Raw genomic sequence first — 26,371 nt, 5'->3', positions numbered from 1 at the left:
GAACAGCGGGGTTACATGTGCTACCTTCCAATTCACGAGGACTGTTCAAAAATCTGGGGAATTTGGAAGATCAAAAACAATGCATCCATTGTCTCTACAGCCACCTCTTCTAAAACCTTAGGATGTAGGACTTCAGGTCCAGTGAATTTGTCAGCTTTTAGTCCCATTAATTTCTCCAGTATGTTTTCTTTACTAATAATTACTTTAAGTTCTTCATTCTCATTAGACCCTTTTTCTGGTATATTCTTTGTGTCTTATACTGTGAAGATAGACACAAAATATTTGTTTAAAGTCTCTGTCATTTCCTTATTCCCCATTATAATTTCACCTGTCTGCCTGTTCCCTAGTTCGTTCCCCAACATTGTTCTAGAAAACAGTCTCGAATGCCTTCCATGAACTCATCCTCCAAGCTACATTTGCTAATTTGGTTTGCCCAGTCTATATGAAGATTAAAGTCCCCCACAATTATTACATTACCCTTGTTACATGCTCCTCTAATTTCCTGATTTATACTCTGTCCAACACCATGATTATTGTTAGGGGACCTATAAACTACTCCCACCATTATTTTCTGCCCTTTGGTATTTCTTAGCTCCACCCATTCTGATTCTATGTCCTGATTTTCTGGGCTAAGATCCTTTCTCTCTATTGTCTTTATCTCATCCTTTATTATCAGGGCTACCCCACCTGCTTTTCCATTGTATCCTATCTTTTCTAAAAGTCAAGAACCCTGGAATATTTAGTTCCCAACCTTGGTCACCCTACAACCACGTCTCAGTAATGGCTACTAGGTCAAACCCATTTATCTCTATTTGTGCCATTAATTCACCTATCTTGTTTCGAATGCTTCATGCATTCAGATATAGCACCTTTAATTTGCTCACTGATTCATTCATTCATCCCTGCAAAGGGATAGTTTCTTAGAAGATAGTGTTTAGATAGTTTCCAATTATCTTCTGGTCAAATGAATTGATGGAGTGGTGCAGGCCATGGGGCTTTGTGTGATTCATAATTTAGGAAGGATGTGAAGGCTTTGGAAAGGATACAGAAGAGATTTACTAGAATGGTTTCAGTGATGAGGGATTACAGTTACATGGATAGACTAGAGAAGCTGGGGTTCTCCTTGGAACAAAGAAAGCTAAGAGGAGAGTTGATAGAGGTGTTCAAAATCATGAAGGGTTTAGATAGAGTAAATAAAGAGAAACTGTTTCCAATGGCTGAAGGGTCGATAACCAGAGGGTACAGATTTAATGTGATTGACAAAAGAATCAGAGGCGACATGAGGAAATACTTTTTTACGCAACGAGTGGTTAGGATTTAGAATGCACTGCCTGATACAGTGCTGGATACAGGTTCAATAGTAGCTTTCAAAATGGAATTGGATAAATACTTGAAGGAGAAAAAATTGCAGGGATATGAAGAAAGAGTGGGGGAGTGGGACTAACTGGATTGCTCTTCGAAAGAGCCGGCGCAGACTCGATAGGCCGAATGGCCTCCTTCTAGGCTGTAATATTCTATGATTCTATAACCATCTATTTGCCATCCTGTGTCAGAAGGTTGTGGGTTCAAGTCCACTCCAGAGACTTGAGCACAAAAATCATAGACTTCATTGCAGTACTGAGGGAGTGCTGCACTGTCGGAGGTACCATCTTTCAGATGAGACGTTAAACCGAGGCCCCGTCTGCTCTCTCAGGTGGATGTAAAAGCTTCCAGGGCACTATTATGAAGACGAGCAAGTGGGGGGTGGTTCTCCTGGCCAATATTTATCTCTTAACCAACATCACTAAAAACAGATTATCTAGTCATTGGCCCAGAAATTGCTGGAAAAATAATGGTGAGTTCATGGTGTTCGCCATTACTAATTTGTAAAATAAATTCAGAAATTTGTGGTGAAGGATAGGCCACGAGCTCCAATTCTCCGCAAATTGCTGGACGATTTGCGCCGCTCCACCATTAACCTTGCAAAAAACTGAAAAGTTGTAACTTCAACATGAGGCTCTTGGTTGACATTCATTGTGTGTCATGAAATTGCTGGATTTGCACCATAAAGAAAGAAAGAATTAAATTTATATAGCACCTTTCACAACCACCGGATGTCTCAAAGCGCTTTACAGCCAAAGAAGTACTTTTTGTAGTGTAGTCACTGTTGTAATGTGGGATTAATCTTACCACAGCCATTTAGGCTGGTAATTCATGTCACAATGACCCTGTCAAAGGTGTGATGTATGGTCTTTGCATGACAGTGAAGCTTGGAGGCCCAGAAAGGGAGCATTCAAACTCTGGAAATTTCCACAGCAGGTACAACAATTGTCCGTAAGTGTCTCTGAAACCTAAATCTATATACAGAACCTTTTTTTGTTAAATTCATCTGCTATCAGCACTCGTGCAACTGCTTAAAGGTGATAATTTCCAGGATGAAAAGCTCCCAGAAGAGTGTGAAAAGAATTAAAATGGCTTCGCTACTTGGAATGTTAATCGACAAACTGGAAGAAGAGCACAGGGATTAGGGTGAGGCACAATGGTCGGAAGCTGACCACAACAAACAATTACCCACCCCCAGAGACTCTACGGGGAGAGAATGTGTTTTGAAACTATGTCTGAGGAGTTCTGTGTGAGAAGGCTGCGCTTGAGCAAGGAGGCAATTGGCCACCTCTGTGACATTAAAAGAGAACATGCAGCCACCGTCTACCTCCTGCAGGGCCTTTTCAGTGGCCACGAATGGAATGATAGCCCTCAACTTGTACGCATGCGGCTCATTTTAGGCAGTGACATGTGCAACATCACCTTGGGTGGTGCGAGGGCCTGCATTCAACAGGTCACGGATACAATTAGCTTTGACATGTCCCTAGTGTGGCAAATGGAGAGGTCCATCATATTCTGCAGGATTGCTGGCTTCTGCAGAGTGCAGGGGGTCATTGATGGAACCCACGTGCCACTGAAGGCACCATGTGAAGAACCTATGACATTCATTAACAGGAAAGGGTACCATTCATTGAATGTAATGATACTTTGCGATGCCCAACTGTGGATCATGAATGTTAATGCAGAGCATCGGGCAAGTGCTCATGATGCCTTCATCCTTCGACACTCGAACTGACATGACTTGTTCGCTGGGGATGGACAAGGAGGTGGATTGATTTAGCGAACAAGGCATACCTGCTGAAGCTGTGACCCTTCCACATCATCAATAATACAGCACAGGAAAGGTACAACCTTTCACATTTGTGCACGGTCCAACTGGTGGAGAGGACAATAGGCGTGCTGGAATCACGCTTCCGGTGCCTGGACAGGTTGGGGGTGTCTTGCAGGTCTCGCCTAGGAAAGTGGCGAGGATTGTGGTGGTATGCTGCGCATTGCACAATTTTGCCCTGAGGAAGGACTGACCCTTAACCTGGCAAACGAAATACCAGTGGATCTGGAGGATTCCAACCTGGATGTCGCTGGGGCCAATGATCGTGTGTCCCCCACCCAGAGGAAGGCACTGCTGCAACAGGCAGGGTGGCTAGAGAGCAGCTGGTGGCTCAGTCAAGATTCAAAGTCAAAACAGTGGAACTTTTAATCAGTACAAAAGTTTAAACAAAAAGATCACTGATTATGAACTGAGAAGCTTACAAAGACTGATTTGAAGTAGTCAGTTTAAAAGTAGTGCTAGATTTCTTTGACAACATTTGTAAATATAGATTTGTTCAAAAGTAGTAAGATTTTTCAAAGTTGCAAATGACTTCTCATAAGCTGTGAAATTCAACACTTTGGAAAGGCTGTTGTCTACCATGGCAAGTGATTTTTTGGACTTGCTTTACGTTGGCTTCAACCTTGAACAAACCAGTAGTAAACCAAATGAAAGCTCACCCATCTGCATAAAGGTATACAGACTTCAGTTTTTTAATTTTCTGCAAATGCTTACCTTGCCTAACCTGGTCGGATCATTGTACACCTTCCTGCACTGGTCATCTTTCGGTGGGACTGTGGATATTGTGGTGAGTGCCTCTGCCACCTCCTTCCATACCACCATGCTTGTCTAGCCAGGGACACCTTGACCTCTCATTCCCCAGCAGCCGCTTACGCCTTATTTCCACTTTGTCCAGATTGTACACAATGTTGAGGGACCTCTTCCACACTGTTGATTACTTTCTACTGCCATGTAAAAAGGTTTTAAAACATTTAGTAAGTTTTTTAAAGTTAGTTTAAGGTCATTTCAGAAGTTACAGGTCACTTATCTCCAGTGCTGCACATTAACTGAGCTATGGGCCCCGAGGGTGCGGATGAGGCTGAAAATGGCTGAACAACCCGGCAAGGCTGGGGAAGCAGAGGTCCTGCCGGACTTAACGGCGTGACCTCCTTAATCTCTTTAGCACTGCCTCCTGCCCAGCAGCCAGGCCAGTGGGTGGGCGGGGGGAAATGCTAGCTGCAGGAGGCCGCAGCTGGAGACCCTTTGGGCTGGTCCATGGCAATTGGGGGGGGGGGGGGTCTGTAATCGGGGGGGGGGAGGTCTGTAATCGTGGGGGGGGAGGTCTGTAATCGTGGGGGGGGAGGTCTGTAATCGTGGGGGGGGAGGTCTGTAATCGGGGGGAGGTCTGTAATCGGGGGGGGGTCTGTAATCGAGGGGGGTCTGTAATCGGGGGGAGGGGGTCTGTAATCGGGGGAGAGGAGGTCTGTAATCGGGGGGGGAAGGTCTGTAATCGGGGGGGTAGGTCTGTAATTGGGGGGAGGAGGTCTGTAATCGGGGGGGAGGAGGTCTGTAATCGGGGGGAGAGGAGGTCTGTAATCGGGGGGAGGGGGTCTGTAATCGGGGGGAGAGGAGGTCTGTAATCTTGGGGGGGAGGTCTGTAATCGGGGGGAGGAGGTCTGTAATCTTGGGGGGGGGAGGTCTGTAATCGGGGGGAGGAGGTCTGTAATCGGGGGGAGGAGGTCTGTAATCGGGGGGGAGGAGGTCTGTAATCGGGGGGGAGGAGGTCTGTAATCGGGGGGGGGGAGGTCTGTAATCGGGGGGGGGGGAGGTCTGTAATCGGGGGGGAGGAGGTCTGTAATCGGGGGGGGGAGGTCTGTAATCGGGGGGGGAGGTCTGTAATCGGGGGGGGAGGTCTGTAATCGGGGGGGAGGAGGTCTGTAATCGGGGGGGGGAGGTCTGTAATCGGGGGGGGGAGGTCTGTAATCGGGGGGGAGGTCTGTAATCGGGGGGGGTTTGTAATCGGGGGGAGGTCTGTAATCGGGGGGGGTTTGTAATCGGGGGAGGAGGTCTGTAATCGGGGGGGGGGGAGGTCTGTAATCGGGGGGGAGGTCTGTAATCGGGGGGGGTTTGTAATCGGGGGGAGGTCTGTAATCGGGGGGGGTTTGTAATCGGGGGAGGAGGTCTGTAATCGGGGGGGAGGAGGTCTGTAATCGGGGGGGGAGGTCTGTAATCGGGGGAGGAGGTCTGTAATCGGGGGGAGGAGGTCTGTAATCGGGGGGGAGGAGGTCTGTAATCGGGGGGGGAGGTCTGTAATCGGGGGGGGAGGTCTGTAATCGGGGGGGAGGAGGTCTGTAATCGGGGGGGGAGGTCTGTAATCGGGGGGGAGGTCTGTAATCGGGGGGGGTTTGTAATCGGGGGGAGGTCTGTAATCGGGGGGGTTTGTAATCGGGGGAGGAGGTCTGTAATCGGGGGGGGGGGAGGTCTGTAATCGGGGGGGAGGTCTGTAATCGGGGGGGGTTTGTAATCGGGGGGAGGTCTGTAATCGGGGGGGGTTTGTAATCGGGGGAGGAGGTCTGTAATCGGGGGGGAGGAGGTCTGTAATCGGGGGGGGAGGTCTGTAATCGGGGGAGGAGGTCTGTAATCGGGGGGGGGGAGGTCTGTAATCGGGGGGGAGGTCTGTAATCGGGGGGGGTTTGTAATCGGGGGGAGGTCTGTAATCGGGGGGGGTTTGTAATCGGGGGAGGAGGTCTGTAATCGGGGGGGAGGAGGTCTGTAATCGGGGGGGGAGGTCTGTAATCGGGGGAGGAGGTCTGTAATCGGGGGGAGGAGGTCTGTAATCGGGGGGGAGGAGGTCTGTAATCGGGGGGGGAGGTCTGTAATCGGGGGGGGAGGTCTGTAATCGGGGGGGAGGAGGTCTGTAATCGGGGGGGGAGGTCTGTAATCGGGGGGGAGGTCTGTAATCGGGGGGGGTTTGTAATCGGGGGGAGGTCTGTAATCGGGGGGGTTTGTAATCGGGGGAGGAGGTCTGTAATCGGGGGGGGGGGAGGTCTGTAATCGGGGGGGAGGTCTGTAATCGGGGGGGGTTTGTAATCGGGGGGAGGTCTGTAATCGGGGGGGGTTTGTAATCGGGGGAGGAGGTCTGTAATCGGGGGGGAGGAGGTCTGTAATCGGGGGGGGAGGTCTGTAATCGGGGGAGGAGGTCTGTAATCGGGGGGAGGAGGTCTGTAATCGGGGGGAGGAGGTCTGTAATCGGGGGGAGGAGGTCTGTAATCGGGGGGAGGAGGTCTGTAATCGGGGGGAGGAGGTCTGTAATCGGGGGGGGGAGGTCTGTAATCGGGGGGAGGTCTGTAATCGGGGGGGTCTGTAATCGGGGGGAGGAGGTCTGTAATCGGGGGGAGGTCTGTAATCGGGGGGGGAGGTCTGTAATCGGGGGGAGGAGGTCTGTAAGGGGGGGGAGGTCTGTAATCGGGGGGGGAGGTCTGTAATCGGGGGGAGGAGGTCTGTAATCGGGGGGGGAGGTCTAATCGGGGGGGAGGTCTGTAATCGGGGGGAGGAGGTCTGTAATCGGGGGGGGGGGAGGTCTGTAATCGGGGGGCAGGTCTGTAATCGGGGGGGGAGGTCTGTAATCGGGGGGGGGGAGGTCTGTAATCGGGGGGGGGAGGTCTGTAATCGGGGGGGGGAGGTCTGTAATCGGGGGGGAGGTCTGTAATCGGGGGGCAGGTTTGTAATCGGGGGGGTCTGTAATCGGGGGGGGAGGTCTGTAATCGGGGGGGGGTGTCTGTAATCGGGGGGGGAGGTCTGTAATCGGTGGGGGGGGGAGGAGGTCTGTAATCGGGGGGGGGAGGTCTGTAATCGGGGGGGTCTGTAATCGGGGGGGGAGGTCTGTAATCGGGGGGGGGAGGTCTGTAATCGGGGGGGGGTCTGTAATTGGGGGGGGGTCTGTAATGGGGGGAGGTTTGTAATCGGGGGGGGTCGGTAATCGGTGGGGGAGGTCTGTAATCGGGAGGGGGGGGAGGTCTGTAATCGGGGGGGGAGGTCTGTAATGGGGGGGGGGGAGGTCTGTAATGGGGGGGGGGGAGGTCTGTAATCGGGGCAGGGGGGTCTGTAATCGGTAGGGGGTGGGAGGTCTGTAATCGGCGGGGGGGGGGGGGTCTGTAATCGGGGCAATTGTTAACTCAAACCAGCAGTATACTTTCACTCAATCTTTCCTCCAACCTACAGTACTTTCATTGATGTTTCATTAAAGATTTAAACAATAATGTCTAACATTATTGAGTTTGAAGAACTGAATACATAGTGATGTGAATGCAGCTTAAAAATTATGGGATAAATTGAGGAGGAACGTGTTGCAGTTAAGATATCGATATTCTAATGAACAAACATTGATTTTAATTAGGTTTATTGAAGAATTCTTGTAATTCTCTGCTGTATTTTAGGTGAATGGAATACCACTCCTCGGTCAGAATCACAAAGATGTTGTCAGTATTCTAAAGGACTTGCCTATCAGGGTCACCATGGTCTGCTGCCGCCCAGTCCTGGAGGTCAAGAAGGAAACTGACGTAGATAGCATGGTTCTCATAGAAGAGCCCATTCCGTCAACAGAAGAGGTATTGTGCCGATAGCATCTAACACACACTATTTTTGCTGCAGTACTGATGTTAAAATGGCCTTTGCAAGCTCTCCCAGCAAAGAGCTGTTTACTTCTGTTTACTTGTTTGGGTTTTGCATACATCATAATGGATCACTCGGAATTAAACTTGTATAAGTTATGACTTCAAAACATGTCATGAACTGCAAAAGTAAGGGTCAGTTTATATGAGTGATTTGAATTCAAAGATTAGATAGGACACACTGTTACTGGTAACTGTTTCTAATCATTTTAAGCTGTGTTTTCATTTTATTTTTGTGCCTCTAGTACTGTTGGTGCAGGGGTTAGCCAAAAAAAATGTTTTACTCGTGCTCACACAGTAGGGTTAAGTACAATGAGGCAGTTAATGCCTTGTTTACTGAGAAAAACGTGGGAGCAAATTTCCAGTTCTAGCATTGAGGTGTTGGGACTGGAGTGCTGCGAGCTTTGTGTTCACATGTTTTGGAAAAGACTGACCTTGTGTGATCTTCTGGGGTTGGGTTCATTTATTTATTCATAGTGAGCTTGTGGCCTGGACTAGGTCTGGCGCTGGGAGCTCACTTAATGTGGGGAGCAGGATTTCCTGCATGATGACAGCTGACATTTACGGCAAGAGAAATTTTCTTCGCACACAAATTTGGTGTGTCAAAAGAAATTGTGACAAAACAATGGCGCAGGGGGTACGAAGAATAGAGCCATTTATGGATGCAGCTGTCAAGCTGCTCTTTCAAGAAGTAGGTAAAGGGAAGGTTTCTCTGTTTGGGAAAGACTCTGTTTGCAAGGCGTGACGAAACAAGGTATCTGATATACAGAGGTAATGGAGTAGATGAGGAAGAGGTTTGCTTACCTTCGGAAATCTGCCAAAGTAAGATTAGCCAGAATTTCCGTAGACAGGGTAGATGGGCAAATTATACACGCAACAAAAGTCTCCACCAACTTGCTACTGAACCCACATGCAAAGCACTTTTCTGCTCTGTCATAGATTTACATGCATGCCCATGTAGTTTCAGGGCATAGTTTCCAGTTGCCACAAAAATCTGCAAATATCGTCACACATCTGTAAAATTATGTTTAAAAAAGGATGTTTCTAGCAATGTCTTGGAGTCTGATGTATGTTCATTTACTCTCACGCACGTTGGGATACATGATGGGCAGTTTGGTGTCAGTGAGGTCCAGCACTCTTGTGAATGCTCAGACTGCTGCTCCTGAGGTCTTGAGCTGCAATCTGCAAGAGCTGTCTTGTTGAGCTTCAACATGCAGGGGGATCAGATGGGGAGAACCTTAAGGTATGAGTTCTGAAATCTCATTGCTACTTTCAAGTCTGTAAACCACTGGGCATGCTAAAGGAGTGCCCGGCAGCAAGAATATGACTCGAGCAGGCATGAATGTATCTGCTATCTCCCGGACAACACCACATCCTGCTCTCCCAGATGCTCACTCAGCTAATGCAAGTTGTGCTAGGAAATGGGCAGGGCCAACTAGTCGCTGCAGCATTGGACATGGCACAAGCAGCTGAAGGACCTAGCACAAGGATGTCTTCTGCTTAGGCAGTCCCTCGGAACCGAGGATGACTTGCTTCCACATTAAAAATGAGCTCGCAGGTGACTAATGAGTCCAATGCGGTACCTACAGTCTCTGTCACAGGTAGGGCAGACGGTGGTTGAAGGGGCGGGTGGGTGGGGTGCTTGGGTTGACGTGCGCTCCTTGTGCTGCCTGCGCTTGGCCCCGGCGAAGAGACTCGAGGTGATCGGCGCCTTCCTGGATGCTTCTCCACTTTGTGCGGTCTTGGGCCAGGGATTCCCAGGTGTCAGTGGGGATGTTACACTTTTTCAAGGAGGCTTTGAGGGTGTCCTTGAAACGTTTCCTCTGCCCACCTGGGGCTCTCTTGCCGCGCCGGAGCTCCGAGTAGAGTGCTTGTTTTGGGAGTCTCGTATCGGGCATGCGGACAATGTGACCCGTCCATCGGAGCTGATTGAGCTTGGTCAGAGCTTCGATGCTGGGGATGTTGGCCTGAGCAAGAACACTGACGTTGGTGCGCCTATCCTGCCAATGGATTTGCAGGATCTTGCGGAGGCAGCGTTGGTGGTACCCCTCCAGTGCTTTGAGGTGCCTGCTGTACATGGTCCATGTCTCTGAGGCATACAGCAGGGCGGGTATCACTGCTGCCCTGTTGACCATGAGCTTAGTGCCGGGCTTGAGGTCCTGGTCTTCAAACACACTCGTCCTCAGGCGACCGAAGGCTGCAGTGGCACACTGAAGGCGGTGTTGGACTTCGTCGTCGACGTCTGCCCTTGTTGACAGTAGGCTCCCGAGGTATGGAAAGTGGTCCACGTTGTCTAAGGCCTTGTCGTGGATTTTGATAATCGGGGGGCAGTACTGTGTGGCGGGGGCAGGTTGGTAGAGGACCTTTGTCTTACGGCTGTTTAGTGTAAGGCCCATGCTCTCATATGCTTCGGTGAAGGTGTTTACGATGGTTTGGAGTTCGACCTCTGAGTGAGCGCAGACGCAAGCATCGTCTGCATACTGTAATTCGACGACGGAGGATGGTACGACCTTGGATCTGGACTGGAGGCGACGGAGGTTGAACAGTTTCCCGTTTGTTCTGTAAATTAGTTCCACTCCAGTGGGGAGCTTACTGAGGGTGAGATGGAGCGTTGCAGCAAGGAAGATCGAGAAGAGCGTTGGTGCGATGACACAGCCTTGCTTGACCCCGGTTCGTACGTGAATTGGGTCTGTGGTGGAACCGTTGGTCAGGATCATGGCTTGCATGTCGTCGTGAAGCAGGCGGAGGATAGTGACAAACTTTTGAGGGCAGCCAAATTTGAGGAGGACACTCCATAATCCCTCACGGTTGACAGTGTCGAAGGCCTTTGTGAGATCAAAGAAGGCCATGTACAGTGGTTGGTGCTGTTCCCTGCATTTCTCTTGTAATTGACGTCCATCATGCCCCTTAGTGGGCGGAATCCGCATTGCGACTCTGGGAGGAGCTCTTCGGCCACTGGGAGAAGGCGATTGAGGCGGATTCTTGCGATGACTTTCCCTGTAGCAGACAGCAGGGAAACTCCTCTGTAATTACCGCAATCAGACTTGTCACCTTTCTTGAAGATGGTCACAATTATGGCATAGAGTCATAGAGTTTTACAGCACAGAAAGAGGCCCTTCGGCCCATCGTGTCCGCGCCGCCCATCCACCCCTGTCCTGTCTAATCCCATTTTCCAGCATTTGGTCCATAGCCTTGTATGCAATGGCATTTCAAGTGCTCATCCAAATGCTTCTTGAATGTTGTGAGGGTTCCTGCCTCTACCACCCTTTCAGGCAGTGAGTTCCAGACTCCAACCACCCTCTGGGTGAAAAAGTTCCTCCTCAAATCCCCTCTAAATCTCCTGCCCCTTACCCTGAATCTATGCCCCCTTGTTATTGACCCCCCTACTAAGGGGAAAAGTTCCTCTTTATCTACCCTATCTATGCCCCTCATCATTTTGTACACCTCAATCAGGTCCCCCCTCAGTCTTCTTTGCTCCAAAGAAAACAACCCCAGCCTGTTTAGTCTTTCTTCATAGCTGAGGCGCTCCATCCCAGGTAACATCCTGGTGAATCTTCTCTGCACCCTCTCCAAAGCAATCACATCCTTCCTATAGTGAGGCGACCAGAACTGCACACAGTACTCCAGCTGTGGCCTCACCAGCGTTTTGTACAGCTCCATCATAACCTCCCTGCTCTTATATTCTATGCCTCGGCTAATGAAGGCAAGTATCCCATATGCCTTTTTAACCACCTTATCTACCTGTTCCGCTGCCTTCAGAGATCTATGTACATGTACACCAAGGTCCCTCTGACCCTCTGTACTTCCTAGGGTCCTACCACTCATTGTGTATTCCCTTGCCTTATTTGTCCGTCCAAAATGCATCACCTCGCACTTTTCAGGGTTAAATTCCATTTGCCACTTTTCCGCCCATCTGACCAAACCGTTTATATCGTCCTGTAGCCTGAGGCTTTCCTCTTCGCAATTTACCACCCCACCAATTTTCGTGTCATCTGCGAACTTACTGATCATACCTTTTACATTCTCATCCAAATCATTTATGTAGATCACAAACAACAAGGGACCCAGCACCGATCCCTGAGGTACCCCACTGGACACAGGCTTCCAGTCACAAAAGCATCCTTCGACCATCACCCTCTGCCTCCTGCCACTCAGCCAGTTTAGGATCCAACGCGCCAAGGCACCCTGGATCCCATGGGCTCTTACCTTCTTGACCAGTCTCCTATGCGGGACTTTGTCAAAAGCTTTACTGAAGTCCATGTAAACCACATCCACAGCATTTCCCTCATCCACCCCCCTAGTCACCCCCTCGAAAAATTCAATCAGATTTGTCAGACATGATTTACCCTTGACAAAGCCATGCTGACTATCCCCGATTAATCCTTGCCTCTCCAAGTGGAGACTAATTTTGTCCCTCAGAATTTTTTCCAATAATTTCCCTACCACAGATGCTAGGCTCACTGGCCTGTAATTCCCTGGTTTATCCCTGCTACCCTTCTTGTATAATGGTACTACATTAGCTGTTCTCCAGTCCTCTGGTACATTCCCTGTGGCCAGAGAGGTTCTGAAAATTAGTGTCAGAGCCCCTGCAATCTCCTCCTTTGCCTCCCACAGCAGCCTGGGATACATCTCGTCTGGGCCTGGGGATTTATCCACTTTTTGGCCTGCTAAAACCGCTAGCACCTCCTCCCTCTCGATGCTAATATGTTCAAGTATGTCACAGTCCCCTTGCCCGATTTCTATGTCTGCATCGTCTCTCTCCATAGTGAACACAGATGCAAAAAATTCATTTAAAACCCCGCCTACATCATCTGGCTCTACACACAGATTGCCACTTTGGTCCCTAATGGGCCCTACCCTTTCCCTGGTTATCCTCTTGCCCTTAATATACTTATAAAACATCTTAGGATTTTCCTTTATTTTGCTCGCCAGTGTTATTTCACTTCTCTGAGATCCCCTGGCATGCTCTCCTCCTTCCAGATAAGAGAAATGAGTTCATGAATTCGTGCCAGTAGTGCTTCTCCGCCATGCTTTAGTGCCCCGGCGGGGATTCCATCTGCTCCTGAGGCCTTGTTCTTCAATTGTCGGATGGTCTTTTCAACCTCATGCCGGGCTGGGGTTATGCTGGGATGGTGGCGGGTAGCATGCTGTGGGATGGAGTTGAGGACACTCGTGTCGAAGACAGAGTCGTGGTTAAGGAGATCTTCGAAGTGCTCCTTCCAGCGGGCACTGACTGCTTCCCTGTCCTTGATGAGTACCTCTCCGTTCTTGGCCCGCAGTGGGGAAGGGCCTTGGGTGCTTGGACCATAGATGGTCTTGACTGCGCTAAAGAATCCACGCACGTCGTGGTTGTCGGCTAGCTGCTGGATCTCCTGCACTTTCTCCACCCACCACCTGTTCTTTAGGTCGCGAGTTTTTTGTTGGACCTCGGCCTTCAGGCTTCTGTAGAGCTGCTTTCTTGCTCTTGAGTTCTGTTGCTGTTTCCAGATCAGAAATGCCTTGCGCTTGCGGCTTATTCGCTTCTGGATCTCTTGGTCATTCTCGTCGAACCAGTCTTGGTGTTTCCTGGTTGAGTGACCGAGAGTCTCTTCGCATGTGCTGATTATGGAGGCCTTGAGCGCAGACCAGACGCTGTGGGCACTCTGTGTCTCTGCATCACTGGGAGTCAACAGGTTGTTTGTGAGACGCAGTTTGAATAGGGCTTTCTTAGCGGGGTCTTTGAGTGCTCCAGCATTAATTTTCCTGCGGCATTGTTTCTGTTGCCGCCGCTGTTTTTGGGCTACATTGATGGAGAAGACAGAGCGGATTAGGCGGTGGTCTGTCCAGCAGTCATCAGCTCCTGTCATGGCACGGGTGATGCGGACATCCTTGCGGTCCCTCACTCGGACGATGACTTAGTCCAGCAGACTACTGTCCTCCTCCCGAGGGACGGAAGAGGGAGGAGGACAGTAGCAGTATGTTTGTGTGTGTGTGTGTGTGTGTGTGTGTGTGTGTGTGCGCTAGGCCACTGTAGCAGAGCCTGGTCTCCAATCGTCTTGGATCCCCTTGCCATTGGACCAAGACCTTGCTCTGTCAACCCCGTGTGGTAGCTGGTGTGCAACGGCCACCCCACGTTAAAAGAATTCACGCACAGGCATCTTCCACCTTTTTAAAATGAAGTTAGGGACCTGGAATGTCAGGACCCTCATGGACAACCCCAACAGTGACAGACCGGAACGCCGTATTGCTCTCGTTGCCCGGGAGCTCAGACGCTTCGACATTGACATCGCCGCCCTAAGTGAGACCCGGCGGGCAGGGGAAGGCCAGCTCAAGCAGCAAGGCGGTGGTTACACTACCTTCTGGAAAGGCAAACCCGAAGAAGAACGCCGCCTCCATGGGGTAGGCTTCGCCATAAAAAATGAACTGGTCGGGCGTCTCAGAGACTCCCCTTAGTGGTATAAACGAGTGCCTCATGACTCTTTGACTCACCCTAGCCCGAAACCAGTGCGTACGCCCCAACACTGGAAGCCACAGACGAGACCAAAGAGGAATTCTACTCCAGCCTCGAACAATCCCTGTCCCAAGTCCCAACGGGCAACAAGCTGATCCTCCTTGGCGACATCAACGTCAGAGTTGGAAAGGACACAGACCTCTGGAGAGGTGTGATCGGCAGAGAGGGGGTAGGGAAAGCCAACTCCAACGGTACCCTCCTCCTGTCAAAATGCTTAGAACATGGCCTCGTCATAACCAACAAGGATGTATCAAGGAGTCATACAATAACATTCAGCAACCAACCAGCTCATTTAGTCCTCCTGTTGGGGAAGCACTTAGAAAGAGCATAAGGGTTTGAGAAGGCAAATACCCATACACTCATTAAGTAAAGCACTATTGATTGCATTTTATATGCATTTTTTTTTAGAGAACTGGTTATAATAAGTTATGGATATGAATTCACAGTAGTCAAGGTTGTGTAGAGAACAATTTTAGTAATAGGGTCCATTGGGCCACTGATTTGTACACATTTAGAAAGGACTGTTTGATCCCCACTCAGCTGAATATGTCATCCAATAGAGCCTGGTATAAATTTTCCAAGTTGTAAATGGAGATCAGAAGGGATACCTTCTGGCTCATTCTCCTGTTCTGCCAATAGTTATGATTCGGTCTCCCTGTCCACCTATCTATGGCAATGCCTCTCTGTATGGCAAATATGTGTAACTTGTAGCAAACTGCTATTCTCTTAAGATCATGGCAGGTCTACACTGCAAAATGCACTGATCTGTCCAGGCATGTGAAGCTCAATGCATTACAAGTGAGAACATGACAAATCTTGCCTTCAGCTCCTTGTAATAATAATCGCCTAATTTTAATGAAGTGTGCGCTTTCATACCAGCATAAAGTTCCGGTGGAAGATTCTGAGAATAAATGGGCCAAAAGGACTTCTCCACCCACCCTGCCATGTGGAAATTGGAGTCAAGACCAAGTGCATTACTCAGCTAAAACGAGGCTACAGGGTGGGAGATAATTGAATTGGACCAGAGAGGGGGAAGGGCAAGGAGCAGAGAAGTGGTGAGGCAGTGGGAGAGGATGAAAAAGAAGAGGGAGGGGAGGTGGAAGAGAGGGATGGGAAGAAGAGGGAGGATGAAGCAAGTAATTAGGAAGGCTAATGGAATGTTGGCCTTTATTGCAAGTGGTATGGAGTATAAAAGTAGGGAAGTTTTGATGCAACTTTACAGGGCGTTGGTGAGACCGCACCTGGAGTACTGCGTACAGTTTTGGTCTCCATATTTAAGGAAGGATATACTTGCATTGGAGGCAGTGCAGAGAAGGTTCTCTAGGTTGATTCCTGGGATGAAGGGGTTGACGTATGATGAAAGGTTGGGCCTATATTTGGAGTTTAGAAGAATGAGAGGTGATCTTATTGAAACATAAGATTCTGAGGGGGATTGACAGGGTGGATGCTGAGAGGATGTTTCCCCTACTGAGGGTATCTAGAACTAGGGGGCATAGTTTCAGAATAAGGGGTCGCCCATTTAAGACGGAGATGAGTAATTTCTTCTCTGAGGGTTGTGAATCTTTGGAATTCTCTACCCCAGAGAGCTGTGGAGGCGGAGTCATTGAATATATTCAAGGCGGAGATTGACAGACATTTGAACTACAAGGGAGTTGAGGGGTATGGGGAGAGAGTGGGAAAGTGGTGTTGAGGCCAAGATTGGATCAGCCATGATCTTATTGAATGGCGGAGCAGGCTCGAGGGGCCGATTGGCCTACTCCTGCCCCTGTTTCTTATGTTCTTATGAAGGAGAGCTGAAGAGAAAGATGGAGAAAGGAAGGCAAGGAGTTTGGCTCCAATCGGCTAAGTGATGTTCAGTGGAAGAAGGGAAGGCTGGGTTCCAGTCACCAAGATGATGGTCAGTATGGGAGGGGGTGTTGCTTGGCTGAGGCGGGTGGTTCCATTTAGCTCAGTAGGTGAAAGGAGGGTTGGCTGGCTCGGGTTTCTGCTTGTTGCGGGGAGTGCCAAGTGCAGGTTGGGGGATTAATTCTGCATATCTGTGCTCTTTTGGGGGTGGGGGGGGGGGGGATAGACCAAGTGCATTATCGTGAGTTCAACTCATTTGGGCACAGGTGCACACAGCACATCAGGAGCAGTGGTGCACCTGGACTGCATTATCTGTCCCATAGTGATGTTGTGATAAGGCTTGATTCTGATTAGACAACAGCTAAAATCTTTTTTAAAGCTTTTGCTCCGAATAGTAAAATAAACAAGGCACCTATCCGGTGCACCTAAGCAACTCCCACCTTACCTGTTGAAAAATTCCTGTGGTACTCAATTGACCTAAAAACCACCTGAATAAATGAAGCATGTGTTGTATGGAACTAGATATTGACTACTGTGATAAGTATGTTTAAGGACAAAACTACTTAAGTAGGGAAACTGTTCTTAATTGTTCTCTCCTTCATTCTTCCACTAGAAGTGAGAGAGTTTAGACTAATAGTTTAGTCTATTAATCTAAACTTCATTAATGTCTTAAAAGCAAAATAATACGGATGTTGGAAACCTGAAATAAAATCAGAAAATGCTCAATAGATCAGGCAGCATCTGTGGAGAGAGAAACCGAGTTAAGGTTTCAGGTCAATGACCATAGGAAAGGTCTCTCTCCACAGATGTTGCCTGACCTACTGAGTGTTTCCAGCAATTGCTGTGTCACCCTCACTAGATACCAGATTATTTTAGAAAATGTCTGCAAATATGTATCCCACTTACATAATCGCAAGAGGGGATGTCACCTAAAAATCTGAGTGCCCAGTTTACTCCCAACTTTCAGTGGGCCACATTCTTTTATAACACTAATAAAATTGCAGTACTTTTCACTTTGGAAGATTGATTGTTGTGTATAGTCTGCTCGTGAAAACCAATAATTGTGGCCTCCTATTCAAGCGATTATGTTGTAATTATTTTCTAGGCATTGGAGTTTCTTCCTTCATCAGTGCCTCTGGTTTGGAGTGATGATCAAGAGGAACCAATTGTTGACCAAGGCTTTTTACAGGTACAGATTTTTGTTTGTGTTTAGTTTGAGTTTGATTTAAGTTGATATTGAGTACATATTTGTCAGAATCTTTGTTTTTTTGTTGATATCCATGCTAAGTTCAGGCATAAGTCTGCAGACAAGTGATAGAACAGCCCAGCACCTGAACTCCTGTTTGGCTGCTGAAGTGGAAGTGATGCTACATGATGTGCTTCCAAGGAAGCTTGCCACCTGTGTCACTGAATGGTACCACCCACATAGGTCATGCATTGCAACATGTCTGCAAGGAGGTGCAGCCAGGTTTCAGGCCATAGCTGACCATTCCTTTCTCTGTACAGAAAGAAGTCATTCGGTCATCATATCTGGGCCAGAGCCAGCTCTCCATGGGGACTTGTCAGCTTCAATCCTATTTGGCTGCCCTATCTATATATTTTAATATTTGCTCTATTCAAATGCTTATCAAGTTCCCTTTTAAATTATTTTATAGTCTCTGCCTCAGTAGCTGATTATGGTAAAGCATTCAGTGCTTTAAAAGCTTCTGTATTAAAATAATTCTTCTAACTTTCATCTTTGTTCTTCTATTGATAATTCACCTATTTAGTGATTCACCATTTGGTGGAAACAATGGTCCGATATTTACGGGCCTGCATGATCGGAGCGGGGGGTGGGGGGGGGGCAGTTAGGGCGGGAAACCCTGAAGTACGGGTTTCCCGAACGTCCTGCAGTTTTTAACAACCTGATGGAGTGGGGGGTGCCGGGGGGAAGCACTTACCTTCTCCCTGAAGCCGTCATCGCCTCTCATCAGGTGCCGGGTTGCCCGAGGCCTGGGAAACTTGACCTGCCATCGTTAAACCTGCAAAGCAGGTTGAATCAGAGGCTGCCACCCTCATAATATTTCATTGGCCAACCCGCCCCTCCTGGAAGTGGGTTGGCTTCCCCCGTCCTGCCTCTGTTAAACCCGGAAGTGTGCGGGTTTGGGTTGGGTTTGAGATTTTTAAAGTTTTAACATCTCACCCGATCCCAGTCCACCCGTTTATGGGGGTTAATATTCAGCCCAATGTTTCTGTACCCCTAGATTTCTCTCTTCCTCCTCTCTGTTAGGAGATTAATCATTTGGGTGTATACCTTTTCACTGTTCTTATTCTTAAATATACTACTTCACATTTTGCTGCATGGAGAATTGTATCTGCACCTATTTTCACACTCTGCTACTGTCTGCATCCGCCTACAATCTCACTTGCATTCTTCCTCACAATTTGTTATCCTAGTTTGACAGCAGCAGCAAACTTCAATATCATTCCTTTAGTGCCTTTGTCCACATTGGTAATAGAAATGGAGACTAGGCAGGGTGGGGTGCTGCTTTGAGGTCGGGAAACTCTGAAGAACGGGTTTCCCTCAGGTCCTGCCGAATTTAACGGCAGAACCTGATTAACATTTTTTGTACCTATTTCCTGGCTGTCGGGCGGGTAGGCCTTCGGCACTAGGCCGCAGTCGGGGAGCAGAGAGGAGGGAAAGCAGGATTGGAGGTCTCGGGGTGGGGGGGGGACCGGAAGAGTCAGTGGTGGAGGAGATTGGCGGCCTTGGGGGTGGTGGGGGGGGGAGTTGCTGGGTGGGAGATCGGAAGCCTCGGCGGTGTGGGGGAGGGGGTTGGAGATCGGAGAGGTTGGGGGATATCAGAAGAGTCATGGGGGAGAGATCAGAAGGGTTGGGGGGGGGAGATCGTAAGAGTCGGGGTTGGGGGGTGAGATCGGAAGGGTCATGATGGAGGAGATCAGAGGCATCGTGGGGGGTGATCGGAAAGGTCGGGGGTGGGGGCGTGTCCGATTATGGGGTGTGGAAAACTGGATACCCCACTTATCTCCTGGATTCGGCAGTCCTCACCTCCCTTTAGTTGCTTGGTTTCCTAAGGCCCGGAAAACTCGGCCGGCCAGAATTAAATTTAAAATGGTGGTTAAATATGAGGCATGCAGCCTCATTATAATATTTAAATTGCCAACCCGCTAGTTTCCCCCCACCCACCCACCATCTCGCCTCCGTTAAAACCAGAAGTGGGTGGTTTGGGGTTGGGAATTCAGATTTTTTAAACATTTTTACATCCCACCCGCCCATTTTTGGGGTTAAAATTCTCCCCCCTTTGTGATTCCTTCAGAAAACTCAATCAAATTAGTCAAGCCCATGCCGTGTACAAATCCATACTGACTGCTCCTGATTAACCCATACCTTACTAAGTGTTTACTAATTTTGTCCCATAATGGATAAGGTACAAGTTAAATACTTTCCACAAAGGGGTATGTCAAAGATAGGAATTCCATGTTTTATGGGCTTGTTGAGCCAAATGGCCCTTGCTTTGGGCTTTCTTATTTAAATTTGGCAATAAATGTATATTTTAAGCAAGACCTGTTTTTTTTAAATGCTGTTTTTCCAGATGCACATCAATCTAAGTGAGTTTACTGCAACATCTGAGACAGATGATGGTGCTGTGGTTGAGATAGAAAGAAGGCACAGTGGTGTGGAGGCACAAGGATCTCACCTGGCGATGTGGGAAGCCGAAATCCAAAACATAGAACTAGAAAAGGGTAGCTCAGGTCTTGGGTTCAGCATTCTGGATTATCAGGTAGGTAATTCTGGTCTGCCTCTAACAGATTGTGTGGCAGAACCTTCAATGTCTTAAGTTGTTTGTTTTAATCATATGTTCATTTCCAGAAGATGCATAGATTATACAGTGACTTACTTTTATGGAAATACTGTTTCAAATTAGATTTACAGTAGTTTAAAGAAGTTAATGTGTTCTGTCTTTTCAGATTTAAATTATTAACATAATTTTTGCACTTGGAACCACAGGATCCAGTTGACCCAATACGAACAGTTATTGTGATTCGGTCATTAGTGCCCAGCGGTGTGGCAGAACAAGATGGTCGACTTCTTCCAGGAGACCGACTCATGTTTGTCAACAGCATCAACTTGGAGAATGCTACTCTTGAGGAAGCTGTTCAGGCACTGAAAGGCGCATCAGGAGGCAAAGTTAGAATTGGAGTAGCCAAGCCTTTGCCAGTAAGTTTATTGTAAATTTTTGATATGTGAGTTCATACAATGTGATTTGTGGCTTTCTTCCAGTGCAAGGGTGTTGAACTCAATTTACATGGTGGGGCTGATCCGATATTCTGGCATTTGACGGGGCCTACATTAACCAAAACAATTTGGACACACTGGCATAGAAATTCTTATGCATTTCACCTATTTTTTGGGCGTAAAATGGACGCAATGCATAGCAATTTCTCGGCGCGAGGTCTTGTAACTAATCTGCACCATATCTATTGGTCCTTACTGTCTTTAGGCGTATCGGATGGCTGCCTGAAATATTCAAAGAAGGGTCCTGTCCCTGTATCGGGACCCTTTTGTAAAATGGGTGAAAAATTAGGTAGAGCATACGCTGTGCAAGCTCCGACTAGTTTTTCCAGTTCTGCAGTGGACCTTAAAGGGACTGCTGGCAGTCACTGAAGAAATAGTAGAGAAAGTTTTTTTTTTACTTCCTCTTCTGTGGAGTGTGGAGGAGGAGGACTGCTCCTCCCAGCTGCACAGCAGTACTGTGGGCCGCTGCTGACCCCTACTCATCCCTCCTGCATCTCACTCCTATTGGAGCTTGCGATGTAAAAACAGCTGCACAGTGTGAATGCTCGGGGCTGGATTTTGTCACGGGCGGGCTGGGGTCGTGTAATCCGCTTTTCGTGTTAGCCACCCGATTCTAAATCGATGTGGGAGAATGATGCGATTTTACCTTAAGTGGGCAATTGAGTTCCAGTGTGTGGGAACCCATGGCCCAATTCGTTTTTTCGTCTGAAACTTGCCTGCGATGATGCCATCATTGCTGCTGCATTTAAGGTCTGTAACAAGCCTTGCTTCTTCTGCAGACTGCCAACCTTTTGGCCTTTCATGTTAGAGGGACCTGGAGACAGAATGGCCAGCGAGAGACCTAGGTCTGCTCCCAGGTTTGATGACGTTGCCCTACAAGCTTTAGTGGAGGGAGCAAGAGCCAATAAAGAGGTGCTCTTCCCTTCTTCAGGGAGGAAGAAGCCTCCCCAGCAGACCAAGGCTGTGTGGATCCAGGTGGCCCAGGAGGTCAACTCTTTGTCGATAACCCACAGAACCTGGCTTCAGTGCAGGAAGAGGTTTCATAACCTTCTGCGCACTGGAAAAGTGAGTATGACTTTCCCATCACCCTCAATCTGATCCCCATTGCCTATCCTCACCAGCACTCAGCTTAGCAATCTCTTCCTCCACATCCCACTTGACACTGACATCCATGCACCCTTACCCATTCCCTCTCTCTCTATGCTCACATTCACCTAATTATTTGACTATGCAGCCCTCACACTCCCTATCACTGTGATGCTATGAAAACAACTTACAACACACAGGGAGGGCCCTTGGTCTTGCCACCTCACTCCATCTTTGTCTCCTTCTAAGCATCTATGCTATGGATTCTCTACACTCACTCCTTCATTCTCACTCAAACTCCACTTGTCTCCCTCATTGCAGGAAAAGAGAGCTCACAATAAGAGGGAAAGAGCGAGGACAGGAGGAGAGCCACCCTCAGTAGCCCAGCTCACCCCTTGGGAGGATGCGCTCCTGGAGATCGTGGGAGTGGAGGATGATGCGCAAGTGGGGAACGGACAGACGGGTGCATCAGAGCAAGCTGGTGACAGAATAGTTTTCCATCTCTCATTGACATTGCATGAGTCGCTGATAATGATTCTGAAGCTCTAAGAGATGGACTTATGATCATCTGCAATGTGCATGTAACCTTGGCATCACATCTTTGACTCTTTCCTTTACTTCCCCACAGGACCATCGCAAGCACCCGTCCCCACTAGCCAGGAGGAAGAGCCTGAGCATCCAGACTCCTCAGAGGAAGCTGCAACCTCTGAGGGCGCAGCGTCAGCAGAATTCAGCGCACCCAGCACCAGCGCAGACACTCACACCTCAGTGGTACCTTTGCGAGATAGTGCAGTGTTGTCACCTGGTGTATCACAGCTCACAAGTGAGCATCAGCAGATTGTGCAGACAGGGACAGCAGTGGAGAGCCCTAGTTGGAGGGCGCAGGACTCTCCCAGCTCGGCTCAGCTGCATGTCGACCCTCTGCCTCTGGGTCCATCCACAAGATCAGCGGTGCTGGAACTCCAGGAACAGATGCAGGAGTCTCTGGCAGGTTTTGTCTCCAGGGTCAATGTGAGTGTGGAGCAAATGGAGGAGTCCATTGCGAACATGAGCAGAGCCGTTGTGGAGTCATTGGCGCATGAACGCATCACCATGGAAATGATTGGAACCTCCATGGAGGTGATAAGTCGCCAGAGTGCAGAAAACATGGTGAGTGTTCTGAATAAAATGACATCTCTGGAGGAGCAATGGTTATCTATTGAACAGAGAAATCAGACCTTCATGGAAGTCCTTCTGAGTAGGACTGCCAGTTCAGATACAGGTCCCTGATGTGCAGCAAGGTGCTCTCAAGCCACTTGCAAGCGCTGAGGGGGACTTGACCCATGAGAGGGAAGTTGGTGGCAGAGAACAAGGAAGTGGGGGCTCCTTTCCAAGCGCTCACACTTCCATGCCACGGCAGAGCCCTCGGTCAGAGCTCCACCAGAGTCCCCACCTAACTGAGATAGACGTCTCAACCCCTGCACAGCCACAGAAGCAGCAGACTGTTGGCGAACCCTCACAGGTTCGCAACCCCAGAGGACGCCCGCCAAAGGTGTTGAGGCAGGAGCAGCAAGAAACTGAGCAAGGGGCCTCCACATCTGCTGAAGCCACAGGGGAAGCACCACGTAGGAGCACGCGTAAGAGAAAGATACTGCACAAATAGTCACAAGGGTAGTCACTTGGGTGAAATTTCACACACACAGAATCACACAGAATCCCCACAGTGCAGATAGAGGCCATTTCGGCCCATCGAGCCTGCACCGACACATATCCCACCCTATCCCCGTAACCCCACATATTTAATCCCCTAACACTAAGGGTCAATTTATCATAGCCAAATCAACCTAACCCGCACATCTTTGGACTGTGGGAGGAAACCGGAGCACCTGGAGGAAACCCACGCAGACACAGGGAGAATGTGCAAACTCCACACAGACAGTCGCCCGAGGCCAGATTTGAACCCGGGTCCCTGGCGCTGTGAGGCAACAGTGCTAACCACTATGCCACCGTGCCTTTGATGTTTAATGTTAAAAAGCCATCAGATGGTTACTGTAAATAAAAAAAATCTGATGGCTACTGCTGCAGTTGTGGCGTGTGTCATTTCGCTAATGGGACTTCCACATTGAGGGCTGTAATGTATACAACATTGAAGGAACTACTTTGTTTTGCGGATGTACATCCTTAGTTGCGAGCGTATATAACAGACGCATATCGATTTGTATAGTCAGTGCCGAAGTTCCAGTTAACAAGTAAAGATCACTTGAAGTTACTCTCAGTCTCTGCTACTTTATTATTTTATGTAGTTGTGTATAGCGGTACAAACACAACAAATTGGCGACGAGAATTATGAACCTATGTCTTCCTATTCTGGCATCGCATCCAGAGGACACCGAAATTTGGAAGAAAGGAGCGAGAAGGTAGAGAAAACGGAGCACGCTTGCTGAGCTAGGCAGGGGATATGTAAGTCAAGTGAAAAGTGCACAGGACTTGCATGACGCTAGCTAACTAGTAAAGAAAGAAAAACGGGTTTGGAAAAAAAAATGGCGATTATTGGCACGATTGCAGCATTGAAGACTGGGCAACTTACATTGAAAGAGTGAAGTTGTACTGTGAGGCTAACGGAGTGGAGGTAGAAAAGAAAGCCACTGTTTTGCTGAGTGTTATGGGCGCAAAGACATACGGGCTGCTACGTAGTTTATTAACCCCTGAAAAGCCAGCAAACAAAACATTCAAACAAATAGTGGACACACTCCAAGACCATTTAAGCCCCAAACCACTGCTCATAGCCGAAAGATTTAAATTCCATAAACGGAACCAGAGCAAAAATGAAAGCATTTCTGAATATTTGGCAAAGTTGCGCAAATTATCAGAACATTGCCAATTTGGAGTGGGCTTATCAGACGCATTGAGGGACAGATTTGTGTGTGGAATGCAAAGTGAAAGCACACAAAAGAAGCTCCTGTCTGAAAAAGACCTCACATTGGAGAAGGCTCTAAGTATTGCAATATGAAGCAGCAGCACGTGGTGCTTTAGAAATTCAACAAAAATCCCTGGAATATTCAACTAATAAAATGTCACTGAAATAAGAAAAGAAGTGCTATCGCTGTGGCAAAATGTCACATGACCACAATGACTTGGTTTAAAGACAAAGACTGCAGACGAGGGCACATTGAAAGAGTCTGCAAAGCAAATAAGAAGCCGAAAACTGATACAATACAGAGTAACAAAAAGGTACATCAAGTGACTGAAAACAAGAAACCTTTCAAAGATAGGTACAAGAAGGTACACCACGTGACTGAAGACAGTTCAGATAAAGAAAAAAGTGACACAGACTCAGAGGAAGAGGATTTGGCTTGTCTAAAACTACACAGTGTGAAAGAGACAGGGGATCACAGAATAATATCGATTACTCCAGAAGTGGCAGGAGTTAGGCTGAAAATGGAGTTGGACACAGGCTCAGCTTTAACAGTGATCTCTGTACATGACTACAAACGACTGTTTTCACACATACCGCTAAGGCCAACTAAAGTACTGTTAAAGACATACACAGGACAAAGCGTGTACCCCAAAGGTAAAATAAAAGTGACAGTGACATACAAAGAAAAGAAAATACCGCAATTGAACCTCTATGTAGTGGAAAATGGAGGACCACCATTGCTGGGACGCGAATGGCTCAGGAAAATACAGTTGGACTGGCACACCAAGCACTGTTTGTGTCAGCAAAGGAGGACAGCAACGCCACTCCTGTGAGACTGTCACAAATACTCTCTGACTCTCAGGAAGTGTTCAAGAAGGGAATAGGAACACTTAAGGGCATGAAAGCAAAAATTAAGATTGAGGAGAATGCAAATCCAAAGTTCCACAAGGCCAGACCAGTGCCTTATGCAATTCGCCCTTCAGTAGAAGCAGAGCTGGAGAACTTGGAGCAGTTAGGGGTCCTGTCCAAGGTGGATTGGAGTGAATGGGCCACACAAAAGTTCCAGTGATGAAGAAAACCTCCAGCACAAAACCAGGAAAGCCAAGAAAAGTGTGCATCTGTGGAGACTTTAAAGTGACTGTTAACCCAGTCCTCCACACAGTACAGTACCCATTGCCTCACATTGAGGACATCTTTGCTTCCCTGTCAAGAGGGGAACGCTTCACAAAGATTGACTTGGCCCAAGCCTATCTCCAAATGGAAATTGATGATGCATCAAAGAAGTACCTGACAATAAATGCGCACAAAGGCCTTTACCAGTACAATCGGCTGGTATTCGGAATAGCATCAGCTCTTGCAATCTGGCAAAGGGCAATGGACCAAGTCCTGCAGGGGATCCCAGGTACTCAGTGTTATCTTGATGACATCATCATTACTGGCAAGAATGACAACGACCACCTTTCCAACCTCGAACAGGTGCTCATCAGGTTACGGGAGTATGGGCTCTGAGCGAACCGAGACAAGTGTGAGTTTTTCAAAAAGGAAATCGCATACTGTGGACATGTGATTGACAAGGACGGTTCACACAAGTCTCCAGACAAGAGTGAAGCTGTGATTAATGCACCAGCACCTGAAAATGTGTCTCAGTTGAGATCATATCTTGGACTGGTGAACTACTATCACAAGTTCTTGCCCAACCTATCCACAGTGTTACATCCACTAAATGCACTGCTACAGACAGGGTCACAATGGAAGTGGAGTGACAGCTGTGAACAAGCTTTTCAAGAGAGTAAAAGACTCATTACTTCAGAAGAGGTGTTAGCTCACTTTGACCCATCCTTACCTATTCGACTGGCATGTGATGCTTCACCCCATGGCATTGGTACCGTGTTGTCATTTAAGTTCCCAGATGGCTCAG

At 48.4% G+C, this 26,371-nt stretch overlaps 1 protein-coding gene across 1 annotated transcript in view; it reads left to right on the top strand.

Moving 5' to 3' along the window:
• mpdz (multiple PDZ domain crumbs cell polarity complex component) overlaps positions 1 to 26,371 on the top strand; it is a 399,568-nt gene that overhangs the window by 123,117 nt on the left and 250,080 nt on the right. Inside the window, exons 15-18 of the mRNA XM_085986223.1 lie at positions 7,606 to 7,776; positions 17,280 to 17,363; positions 19,768 to 19,956; positions 20,184 to 20,393. Coding sequence (XP_085842349.1) covers positions 7,606 to 7,776; positions 17,280 to 17,363; positions 19,768 to 19,956; positions 20,184 to 20,393 — 654 coding nt within the window. The remainder of the gene's footprint in view (positions 1 to 7,605; positions 7,777 to 17,279; positions 17,364 to 19,767; positions 19,957 to 20,183; positions 20,394 to 26,371) is intronic.

Source organism: Somniosus microcephalus, chromosome 1 (assembly GCF_052327205.1).
Source record: "Somniosus microcephalus isolate GS21.2 chromosome 1, FLI_Smic_1.0, whole genome shotgun sequence".
NCBI classification, from domain to species: Eukaryota; Metazoa; Chordata; class Chondrichthyes; order Squaliformes; family Somniosidae; genus Somniosus; species Somniosus microcephalus.
Note: the sequence above shows the minus strand (reverse complement) of the source record. Positions and strands in the feature narration are given on the sequence as shown.